We start from the raw sequence: 12,442 nt of genomic DNA on the forward strand, positions 1-12,442 counted from the left end.
GCTACAGTGCTACTTCTGGTTTTCTAGTGGTTTATTGGAGATAGGAGTCTCACAGTCTTTCCTGCCTGGGCTGACTTTGAACCGTGATACTCAGATCTCAGCCTCCTGAGTAGCTACGATTACAGGCATGAGCCACCGGCACCCCGTCCCGGCCTTTTTTTATTTTTTATTTTTTGCAGTTTGAATTTAGGCAGGAACGCTACCACTTAGCGCCACTCATTCATCCCTTTTTTCCATTGGTTAATTTTGTGATAGGATCTCATATTTTTTCCTAAAGCCTAATTCACGACCCAATTTGTGTTTCCTGTACAGCTAGTGTAACTGGCTCTCACCACTGTGCCCAACATTATTTTTGTTGAGATTGAGTTTCACTTGCTTTTCTTCTACTGGGCTGGCATCAAAGCACAGCCCTCCCAATCCCTACCTCTTAAGTAGCTACGGTTAATAAGTGTGAGCCACTATAAGGTCTATTTTCTTTTAGTTATATCTATCTTTATTTTAAATTAATAGTGAAAAAGTCCTATTAATGCACAGGCATGATTGTTTCTGGAGGGATAACAAAGGTGGATTGCTCATTCTTTTCTTTCTCTTCCCCTCCCTCTCCAATCCTGGGGCTTGTCCCTGAGCCTCTTTGTGCTCAAGGCTAGCATTCTACCACTTGAACCACAGCACTATCTCTGGCTTTTTCTGAATAGGTTATTGTAGATAAAAGCCTCACGGACTTTCCTGCCAAAGCTGGCTTCAAACTGGGATTCTCAAATGGCAGCCTCCTGAGTAGCTAGGATTACAGACGTGAGCCACTGGTACCTGGCTGTTTAGGGATTTTGCTTGTTTAAGACAAATGCTTCGGGGCTGGGAAGGTGGCTCACTGGTACAGTGCTTGCCTTGCATGCATGAGGCCTTGGGTTCGAATCCTCAGCACCACATAAGCAGAAAAAAGCCAGAAGTGGCTTAAGTGGTGGTAGAGTAGCTAGCCTTGAGCTGAAGAGCTCAGGGACAGCGCTCAGGCTGTCACAACTGACCAAAAAAAGACAAATGCTTCTCTGGCTGGCCTAGAACTCTCTATGTAGTCCAGGGTCACTTTGAATTTTTGATCTAAATCTGTAGCTTAAGTGGTAAAGTGCTGGCCTTGCCAATCTTGAACACAAAAACTCAAGGACAGTGCTCAGGTCCTGAGTTCAAGTCACAGGACAGCACCAAAAAAAGGAACAAAAACAGGGATAATTTTTAGGGAAAATTGAAAGACTAATTGCTAAAAAGTCTGAAATTTTGGCCAGGTGCTGGTGGATTACACCTGTAATCCTAGCTACTTGGGAAGCTAAGATCTCAGTATCACAGTTCAAAGCCAGCCTTGGCAGGAAAGTCCGTGAGACTCTCACCTCCAGAAGTGGCACTGTGGCTCAAAGTGATAGAGTGCTAGTCTTGAGTGATAAAGCTCAGGGAAGCACCCACGCCCTAAGTTCAAGCCCCACACCAGACCAAAAAATAGTCTGAAATATTGAATTAAACATTTTGATTTATTTTCCAGGTATGAAATCATATCTTTAGATGCTTGGCATATAGACATAAACAAGAGCAAATTAACCAATGTTGACCAGAAGGCGTTATATTTCTGTGGATTCCCTACTCTGAAACACATCAAACATAAAGTCAGTGGCTATTTAAATCAGAATTTTTTCACTTTATTAACTGTGATTATGGAGAAATAATTAAAATTAAATTCTTTCAATTCTTTCTGAAGTTTTTCTTGAAGAAAAGTGGTGTTCAGGTATTCCAGCAAAGCAGTCGTGGAGAAAACATGATGTTGGAAATCTTAGTGAATGCAGAATCAGATGAACCTGTGAGTATTTTGTTCTTCATTTATTGTGTTTAGTGTGTGTAAAATAGTTTGTGTCTACAAATGTGTTTAACGAATGTATGAATGTATAACTGCTTTAACTTGAATTCACAGCCTAAGGATTCAGAGCGGAGAAAAATTTACACAAATTAGATAACAATTTAAGAACCTTTGTAACTGAAGCACAATAAGCATAACTTTTTGAAAAAGAGATGAACCTTTCAGGGCAAAGGTTAAATAGAGACTTGAAGCCAAGAGCTGGGCTTATGGTGGTATTGAAAACTTGAGTCAAAAAGATACAGGAGCCAGGCACCACTGGCTCACACCTGTAATCCTAGCTACCCAGAACACTGACATCTGAGGATCGCAGTTCAAAGCTAGCCCAGGCAGGGAAAGTCTGTGAGATTCTTACCTCCAATAAACTGCCAAATAATCAGCAGTGTTGCTGTAGCTTCAGTGGTAGAATGCCAGCCTTGAGCTGAAATGCTGAGGGACAGCGCCCAGGCCCAGAGCTTAAGCCCCATGATCGACAAAAAAAAAAAAAGATGCAGGATGTGGTCTATTCTGGTTAAACTTTTATGTGTCTGAAATATTTTTTTTCATATTTTAGAATAACTGTGATGTATTGGAGAAGGTAGCCCTGATTGAAGCAGGGGACTTGTATTGGAAAATAATACTGAAAAAAACAAATTGAGCTCTGATTATGGAGGACTTTGAGTACCAGGCTATGACTGTTATTGAAATCAGTATTTTTCAAGAAGATTAGTTTGGTGGAAGAATTACAGAGAAAACTACACAAAAGAGAAATGCAGGCTCAGAGCTTGCGCCCTTAGGTGATAAGGGTACAAACTATGTGAGTGGCCACAGATTTAAAAGAAAGATGGAATAAAATTGACGTTTTATTACTGATTCCAAAGTAGAGATTAAAAAGAAGAAACTAGGAAATGTTGTTCTGTGCTATCTAAGCCAACTTAAAAACAATTGCACAGCTGGGAATGTGGCTTAGTGGCAGAGTGCTTGCCTTGCATGCATGAGGCCCTGGGTTCAATTCCTCAGCACCACATATGCAGAAAAAGCCAGAAGTGGTGCTGTGGTTCAAGTGGTAGAGCACTAGCCTTGAGTTGAAGAGCCCAGGCCCAGAGTTCAGGCCCCACGACTGGAAAAAAAAAACAGTTGGAGTTTACTGGGCCAGAAAAGTTAAAATAGGAGAGTTGCTGGTTTAGGAGGAATGATGATAAATAGTGATGGACTCTTAAGCTGGGGCTGGGGCTGGGTATTTAATTAGGACCTCCCTGCTAGCATTGTGTTCCACAGAGGTACAAACCTTGTGCTCTGAGTCATTTGTTTATATAATCATTGAACTTCTATGTACCTAGCACTAGTTTTAGGAATTAAAGGCATGGCTCAGATGGTAAAGCACCAGCCAGTGTGTGAAAGTGTCAGGTACCAAGTTCAAGTCCCAGTCTCAGACAAAAAAAAAAAGAATAAGATAGTAGGGCTGGGAAGGTGGCTCGGTGGTAGAGCACTTGCCTTGCATGCATGAGGCCCTGGGTTTGATTCCTCAGCACCACATAAGCAAAAAAAAAAAAAAAAAAGCCAGAAGTGGCATTGTGGCTCAAGTGGTAGAGTGCTAGCCTTGAGCTGAAGAGCTGAGGGACAGTACCCCGGCCCAGAGTTCAGGCCCCACGAACCGACCCAAAAAAAACACAAAAAACAATAAGATACTAGTATGTACCATCCTGAGAATAACTGAGAAAAAAATCTAAATATCAATATAAAAATAGAAATGTATAAATACCAGTATTTAAAAATTACTTCGGAAAAACCTAAGAATAGTTATCTCTACCGAAGAAATGTTTGTTAATAATGAAGTAAAAGTGGCTGGGAAGGTGGCTCAGTGGTAGAGCGCTTGCCTTGCATGCCTGAGGCCCTGGGTTCGATTCCCCAGCACCACATAAGCAAAAAGAAAAAAGCCGGAAGTGGCGCTGTGGCTCAAGTGGTAGAGTGCTAGCCTTGAGCTGAAGAGCTGAGGGACAATGCCCAGGCCCAGAGTTCAGGCCCCACAACCGGACCCAAAATAATAATAATAATAATAATAATGAAGTAAAAGAAAAAGGTGAATGAAAATGTATACTTGATTTTCTACCTCCAGGTTGTTCCCTAACTATATGTACAAATTGAATTAAGCAATAGCTTCTTTTTAAAATTTGAATTTTTTATTGAAGATACTCTTTTCTTAACCAGCAGTTGACAGTTTGCAAAGCTTTCATGTATGTAATTTTTTTATCCTGAACATTACAAGGGAGACATTTACTTGTAAAAGAAACAGTCTTTGAGGAACTGAGTGATTTTATTTTCCACATTCCATGGCTACAAAGCAAGCACAAACTTGGACCTGTGTCCCCTCATTAGATAAATGTTTTTTTTTATACTTGCCACAGAGTGAAATACATCCTTTCTCGGGGCTGGGAAGGTGGCTCAGTGGTAGAGTGCTTGCCTTGCATGCCTGAGGCCCTGGGTTCGATTCCTCAGCACCACATAAGAAAAAGAAAAAAGTCAGAAGTGGTGCTGTAGCTCAAGTAGTAGAGCGCTAGCCTTGAGCTGAAGAGCTGAGAGTCCGCACCCAGGCCCAGAGTTCAGGCTCCAGGACCGGACCCAAAAAAAAAAAAAGAAATACATCCTTTCTCTTAGGTTCTAATTATATGAAACAAAATCCTTTTCTATACATCTCCTCTGATCTTATCACTTTCCTTACTTATCTGAAGAAAAATAAGCAAGATAATGTCACTCTTAACTAGGACTGTCTCAGATGTTGCATGTAAGTTGAGTTTTGTAATATAATTAATTCAACTCATCCAGTTTATAAATTTAGGAACTTAAGTACAGATTGGGAAATTTTGCCTGGACTTAAAACATGAATGACTTCTCTGCTTTTACTTTTAAGAGTATAGAAAATGTAGCTTCGTCAGTGCTTGGAAAGTCTGTCTTTGTTAATTGGCCTCACCTCGAAGAAGCTAGAGTTGTGGCTGTATCAGATGGTGAAACTAAGTAAGACTTTCGATTTCTAACTTCTCTAAATTTGCTTTGCTATTTGATGACTTACTGAATCTTTTTTTTTGTTTTGTTTTTTGGTCTGTTGTGTGGCTTGAACTCGGGGCCTCGCTGCTGTCCCTGAGCTCTTTAAGCTCAGGGCAAGCACTCTACCACTTGAGCCACAGTACCACTTCCAGTTTTCTGGTGGTTCATTGGAGACAAGAGTCTGTGCACTTATCTGCCCAGGCTGGCTTTGAACCACGATCTCAGATCTTAGTGTCCTGAGTAGCTAGGATTATAGGCATGAGCCTCCGGCATCCAGCTTGATTAATTTTTTTTTTTAACTAATGAAATTGTTGTAGGAATATTTGTAGCTGGGCTCTGATGGCTCTTGACTGTAATCTTAGCTATTCAAGAGGCTGAGATCTAAGGATCTCAGAAGCCAGCCCAGGCAAGAATGCTCATGAGACTCTGATTTCCAGTTAACCACCAGAAAACTAGAAGTGGTGCTGTGGCTCAAAGTAGTAGAGTGCTAGCCTTAAGCAAAAGAGCCCAGAGACAGCAGCCAGGCCCCAAGTTCAAGCACCGTGACCTAAGGGGGGTGGGAGGGAGAAGCAGGGAGAAAGAATATTTGAACTCTTTGAATATTTGTACTTCATATAAAATGAAAGTTCCGTAATCACAGTACTTGAGGTTAAACCACTATTGTCAGTTTAATGTATGCTCCTCAGGATAGTTTAGATGCATATATTCTTTCAATTTTTATTTGCTTAATAGCTTGGAAATTCTACATCCAAATTTAATGTTTAGCGAATGTATTTGTTTCTGATAATTTTTTTAACTTTGAAGAACTCTAATTAAAGCAAAAAATAGGATTATATAATTGATATTTTAATTAAGGTTTTACTTGGAAGAACCTCCAGGAACACAGAAAGTTTATTTGGGAAGAACTCCTCCACCATCTAAAGTTGTTCATCTTGGAGATAAAGAACAGTCTAACTGGACTAAAGAAGTACAAGGCATTTCAGACCAGTGAGTGTTATATAAAGAACTGAGCCTGGTGTAGCAATACATACTGTAATATCTGCACTACATAGCAAAAAACAAGAACACAAAAATAAATATCCCAGCACTAGCATTCATTAATGTCCTCGTTCTCTAACTTACTTTCCACTGGACACAGTAGTTAACTCTGAATACTGATTGCATCTTCATCATGGTTCTAAGGTATTGTGTTCTAGTTTAAAATAATAACTTGCAGGGCTGGGAAGGTGGCTTAGTGGTAAGAGTGCTTGCCTAGCATGCATGAAGCCTTGGGTTTGATTCCTCAGCACCACGTACACAGAAAAAGCCTGAAGTGGCACTGTGGCTCAAATGGTAGAGTGCTAGCCTTGAGTAAAAGAAGCTCAGGGACAGTGTCCAGACCCTGTGTTCAAGCCCCAGGACTAGCAAAAACAATAAATGTGACACTTGGAGAAGAGCAGTATTAGCCTTGTTCAGGTTGTTACTGAAACGCCTCATCAGCACAATCCTATAAAGACCAGATTATAAATTGTTAGGCTCTATATACTTTCCAGTGTCTGATACTAGTACTCAGTTCTACCATGGTAACATAAAAACATGGACAGTAAGTAATGAGTATGTTCCAAGAAAACTTGTTTAAAAGAACAAGAGTCAGCCTGGATTTGACCAGTGGCTATGGTTGGCAGACACCTGTTTAGACTGAAAAGGCCAAGTTGAATGGATGTAGTCTGTTTTCTGTCTGTGGAAGGACCTATTCTGGATGCTTCATATAAATATGATTGCATGAGTCTGACCTTCTTTGTCTCGTTTCTCTCACTCAGCATGTTTTTGAAGTTAATGCACAATATAACATGCATCAGACTCTATTCCTTCTTAAGGCTAGACTTACATTCCCCTGTATAGATGCACCACATTTTGTTACATTTAAGTGGGTTCTACTTTTTGATTATTAGGAATAGTGCTGTGATGAACATTGATTTGTCAGTATTTGTTTGAGGAGTATATAGTTAGGCATAGAATTGCTGGGTCATTTTGCTGAGGGAATTGCTGAGGGTCATTTTGTTTGGGGAACTGCCAGAGCTTTTCCCACAACAGTCTACCATTCTGTATGTCCTTCATAAGTACACAGTTGTTAGCATTTCTCCACATCGCCACCAATACTTGTTTTCCCTGTCATGATTACAGCCGTTCTGGGGGATGGGAGACATAGGAGTTTTGTTGGAATGTTGATGATGGTACTGGGATTTGAACTTGAAACTTCTTGAGCAAATGCTCTACTATTTGAGCAACACCTCCAGCCCCACAGGAGTTTTTATAGCTGTGATTTTTCATTTAACCACATAGACAGTAGAAGTATCTGCAGACTAAAATAAATAGTATAAAAGTCTTTTTTGGGGGGGGGTGGGGAGGGGGTCCGGTCGTGGGGCCTGAACTCTGGGCCTGGTCGCTGTCCCTCAGCTCTTTAGCTCAAGACTAGCACTCTACCACTTGAGCCACAGCGCCACTTCTGGCTTTTTTTTTTTTTCCTGCTTATGTGGTGCTGAGTAATCGAACCCAGGGCCTCAAGCATGCAAGGCAAGCGCTCTACCATTGAGCCACCTTCCCAGCCCTAAAAGTCTTAATTAGAGATACAGAACTGCTTGTATATTTATTTAAAATTTACTCAAGTGTTTAATTAGGTGTTGGCAGTTTGGATAATGACTAGTATTCTAGCCTATATATGCACTCATACATAAATTTTTTCACTTCATTGTTTCTCTTAGATACCTAAGAAGAAAAGGAATAATAATAAATGAAACATCTGCCCTTGTGTATGCTCAGTTACTTACAGGTCGTAAATATCAAGTAAATCAAAATGGTGAAGTTCGTCTGGAAAAACAGTGGTCAAAGCAAGTTCTTCCTTTTGTTTACCAAACTCTTGTTAAGGTGAGTCTTGGCTCTGTCTGAGTATGCATTTTATGAGAGACTGTCGCATTTCTATTTATGAGTAGAACACATTGCAGCAGTGTGTGAGCAGTTACTTAATTTGTGAGATACACTAATCACTGTGAGGCATGTTTGGTGGTGGGTCGGGCAATACTGTGCGTACAGTTGAGCTTTAAGGACCTAATCTACAACAAAATTTTCTAGAAGAGCTTGGTTGCTCAATCTTGTAATCCTATCTACTTGGAAGCTGAATTTGGGGTTTGAAGTAAGCCCAGAGAAAATCAGTTCACAGAACTTAAGAAGCTAGATTTGATGGTATGTACTTGTCACCCCAAATATAGAAGTAAACATGAAATAGGAGGATCACTGGGTATTGGTAGTTCACGCCTGTAATCCTAGCAACTCAGGAGACTGAAATCTGAGAAATGCTGTTCAAAACCAGGAAAGTCCATGAGACTTATCTCCAATGAACCACCAGAAAACCGGAAGTGGCACTGTGGCTCAAAGTGGTAGAGTGCTCGCCTTCAGCAAAAAGAACCCAGGCCCATGCCCCATGAGCAACCAAGAAAAAAGAAAGAAAAGTAGTAGGATCATTGTCCACACACCAGTCTAGGCAAAATATAAGACTGTATCTCAAAACAACCAGTATAAAAAACCTGGAGGGCTGGGAATGTAGCTTATTGGTAGAGTGCTGGCCTAGCATGCATGAAGCCCTGGGTTCCATTCCTCAGTACCATATAAATAGAAAAAGCTAGAGGGGCTGGGAAGGCGGCTCAGTGGTAGAGTGCTTACCTTGCATGCATGAAGCCCTGGGTTCCATTCCTCAGTACCATATAAATAGAAAAAGCTGGAAATGCCGCTGTGGCTCAAGTGGTAGAGCACAGCAAGGCTAGTGCTGTACCACTTGAGCAAAAAGAAGCTCAGGGACAGTGCTCAACACAAAAAATATATATATAATATATATATTGTGGCTCACACACAAAAAATATATATATAATAGCATGACGATGCTGCTAAAATGTCAGTATTGCACTTCATACTGCTGAAGTTATGGCATGGTTTACAGTGAGTGCCTATCATTCAGCATACCAGAACAAAACAAGGTGTATCTGAGTGACAGAGAAAGATCATAGTCACATAATTTATATTGTAAAAATGTTTGTCTTTTATTAGTTATTGATAATCTGTCACTATGCCTGATTTGCAAATTAAACTCCATGGTATGCATGTACTTATTGGGAGGAAAAAAACCAAAGTATCTCTAGGGTTTATCTGTAGTTTCAGACATCCCCAGGATGGGGTGCCCTTGGAATTTACTTCTTCCCATGAATGCTATAACTTTATTGAGAGGGTAGTCTAGTATAAAGCATAGATTTTTCTGGGTTGGCTGCTTTGCTGTGTGGCCATGGATGAAACGTATCCCCCTCTGTGCTATCCTTTCTTCCTCTAAACAGTGCAGTTAGTAATAAAAGAGTCTCTGCTATATGGGATATCTTGAGAATTCAGTGAAATAAATGAGCGAAGCATGTTGAAGAGTGCCTGGCATATAAGAAGTAGATAATCTTTTATTCTGTTCCTATAATGTTCAAATTGTTGAGGTTTGCTCATTTCAGGTGGCATAGACATGATATACAATCTATAGAACTGTGGCCATGGAGATTAATGCTTATGTTTTGTTTTATATAGGATATTCGAGCTTTCGACTCTCGTTTCTCTAGTATCAAAACCTTGGATGATTTGTTTCCTATGAGAAGTACAGTCTTTATGCTAGGAACTCCCTACTATGGCTGCACTGGGGAAGTGAGTTTTGGCTCTGTTACTAATTAAATTCCTTTCTGTTTCCATGTTAATAAATTTATTTAGCCTATCTTGATTTAGGTGAAAATGAAATAGAACCTCAAAAGGGAAACATCAGAAAATTCACTCATGTAACTTATAGACACAATATTTATTTGTATTTATTTGAACACTGTGTAATCACTTGTGAGCAGGTTAGGTCAGGAGATAGGCAACAGAATTCAAATCCTGACCTCTATTCTAATAAATGTGTTTATTATGGTTTTAAGGATAAAGCAATTTTAAAACTATTTCAGATATCTTAGAGTCAAATGAATTTAAAATTTGTAGATGCTTTGAAGAATTCCAGTTCTATCAAATAAAAGGTGTGTGCAACTATGGAATGGGAGAAAAAAGAAAATTTCTGTGGGAACAGACTTGGAGGTATTGGTGTGAATTTGTTATTTCTAAAATACGTTTGTAGATTTACATACATATGTGTAGTGTGTATGTGTGTATAGCTGTACGTGCATATTTTTCCAGATCCATTTACTGAAAAAAATAAAAGAAGCAAAGACACCACCACCCCAGTAGCAGTGAACATCTGTAACGCCCAGCTTTTGACTGCTAATACCATACCTCACTAAAAAAAAAAAAGTTATCTCAATTGGCTGCTCATAGGCCTGGGACAAGGAGAGCCTGGCTATTTGTGTTATCCTAGAAATCAGTGCTCAGCAGTATGACGGGAGAATGTCAGATAACACAGGAAGAGGTTGAGGTCTCCCACTGACTGGTCATATCTGAGATGGTCTGAGTACTGGAATCATTATTGAATAAATACTGAGGGAAAATAGGAATTAATGATTCCATGGAGATGATTAAAATCAAAGGGAAGAGAAGGCTTTGGTTTATAGCAACATATCAAAAGTAAAAATAGGGCTAGGGATATGCTCACGGTAGAGCACTTGTCTAGTACATACAAGGTCCTAGGTTCAATGCCCAACACGGAGGACAAAAAAATTGCTGATTTTTTTGCCTGGTTTGGCAGCATACACTTGTAATCCCAGCACTTGAGAGTCTGAGGCAGGAGGATCATGAGTTCGAGGCCAGCCTGGGCTACCTAGTGAGACACTGTCTCAAAAACAAGAAAACAAACAAAAAAGAGACAACTAAATATAATCTGCGGTGCTAGCCTGGAGAGGAAGAAAAGAATCTCATGTAAGACATTAGACTAACTGACAAAATTGGAATACGGATAGTAGCTTAGATAAAAATATTTTATCAGTCTAAATTTATATACATAGTGACTATACTAAACTTTTATTATAAAGTATTCTTAGGAAACTTAATACTAATTAAATTACCATTTATTAATACTGAAATATTTAGAAGGTACATAGTGTATGTTATATATCCTCCAATGGTTCAGAAAAATAATAGCATTTTAAATGGTCTTTCTGTATAGGTTATCTTAATTCAGTTAAATATCAGCACACCTATGAGGAAACTTTATGGAAGGCAGAAATGTCCCTAAAAATCTTACCCTCAGGTCTGTATTGGACAAAATGGACAGTCTTAACTTTAGAAAATGTTGGGAACTACTAAGTTCACAGTATCGTTTTTCAGGACTTTTCTCCAAAAGATGTTCACAATTGTATATGAAGATGGTACAAAATAAACACACAGAACAAAAATATCAAAGCCAATTTTCTAATGTTAACAGTAGGTAAATCTAGGTAAATGGTTTCCAGTCTCCTTTGCACTATTTTTATAACCTTTTGGAAATTTGAAAATTATTAGCCATGTTAGTTTTTTAAAAGAATGACTTACATTTTATATTATTAGATCTAATTAAAAATTCCAAGAGAACCATAATCCTAGTTACTTAGGAGGCTGAGATCTGAGGATCGCGGTTCAAAGCCAGCCCGGGCAGGAAAGTTTGTGAGACTCTTATTTCCAATAAACCACTAGAAAACCAGAAGTGGTGCTCTGGCTCAAGTGGTAGAGCGCTCGCTTTTAGCTGAATAGCTGAGGGACAGCTCTCAGGCCCAGAGTTCAAGCCCTACAACTGACACACACACAAAAAAAAATCCAAGAGAATTTTGACTACCTGATTTTATTGTTGTGCTCTATTTTAGAAATGAAACCATTGAAATAAATAAAAAAAACAAAATGCTTGTAAAGAGGGTAAAACGTACTGTGACTTTGCTTATTCTATTCCAAGGTCCAGGACTCAGGTGATGTGATTTCCGAAGGTAGAATTCGAGTGGTCTTCAGCATCCCGTGTGAGCCCAATCTTGATGCTCTAATACAGAACCAGCATGTGAGTACCACAGCCTGAACTGTTTCATTTGCAGTCAATAAACGTCTAAGACGTTAGCATATTTTTGCCTCATCCTTAAAGCCTATTTCAAATGTTTTCTGTGAAGAAAATCCTAGAATCCTTGCTCTCAGAAATTTATATAAATCACATCCATGTTCATTGCCACACTATACACGATAGCTAAGTTATAGAAACAGCCCAGATGCCTGAGTGAATCAAGAAAATGTGGTACATATATACAGTTTTACTCATCTGTTAGAATAATATATGTCATTTGCAGGAAAATAGATGACCTAGAAAAAAATCATGTTAAGTGAGGTGAGCCAGGTTCTGTGAGACAAGTTACATGCTTCCTCTCATATGTGGAAGCTAGATCTAAAATACAAACATACATGATAACATATACAGGGCTCTATTCATTTACACAGAAACTAACAGATGAGGAGGAGGAGAAATGAACTGTTTATCAAACTGAATACCAGGAAATGGACACCTGTTTGGGGGGATGAGCAATGAATAGGGGC

At 39.3% G+C, this 12,442-nt stretch overlaps 1 protein-coding gene across 5 annotated transcripts in view; it reads left to right on the top strand.

The window, feature by feature from the left end:
• Xrn1 (5'-3' exoribonuclease 1) overlaps positions 1-12,442 on the top strand; it is a 62,554-nt gene that overhangs the window by 24,418 nt on the left and 25,694 nt on the right. For all 5 annotated transcript variants that reach the window (XM_042665705.1, XM_042665706.1, XM_042665707.1 and 2 more), the window contains exons 17-23: positions 1,529-1,649; positions 1,742-1,840; positions 4,782-4,885; positions 5,771-5,902; positions 7,657-7,819; positions 9,506-9,619; positions 11,820-11,918. In XM_042665705.1, coding sequence (XP_042521639.1) covers positions 1,529-1,649; positions 1,742-1,840; positions 4,782-4,885; positions 5,771-5,902; positions 7,657-7,819; positions 9,506-9,619; positions 11,820-11,918 — 832 coding nt within the window. The remainder of the gene's footprint in view (positions 1-1,528; positions 1,650-1,741; positions 1,841-4,781; positions 4,886-5,770; positions 5,903-7,656; positions 7,820-9,505; positions 9,620-11,819; positions 11,919-12,442) is intronic.

The sequence above is a fragment of the Dipodomys spectabilis genome, unplaced genomic scaffold (assembly GCF_019054845.1).
Source record: "Dipodomys spectabilis isolate Male_0828 unplaced genomic scaffold, ASM1905484v1 ptg000342l, whole genome shotgun sequence".
NCBI classification, from domain to species: Eukaryota; Metazoa; Chordata; class Mammalia; order Rodentia; family Heteromyidae; genus Dipodomys; species Dipodomys spectabilis.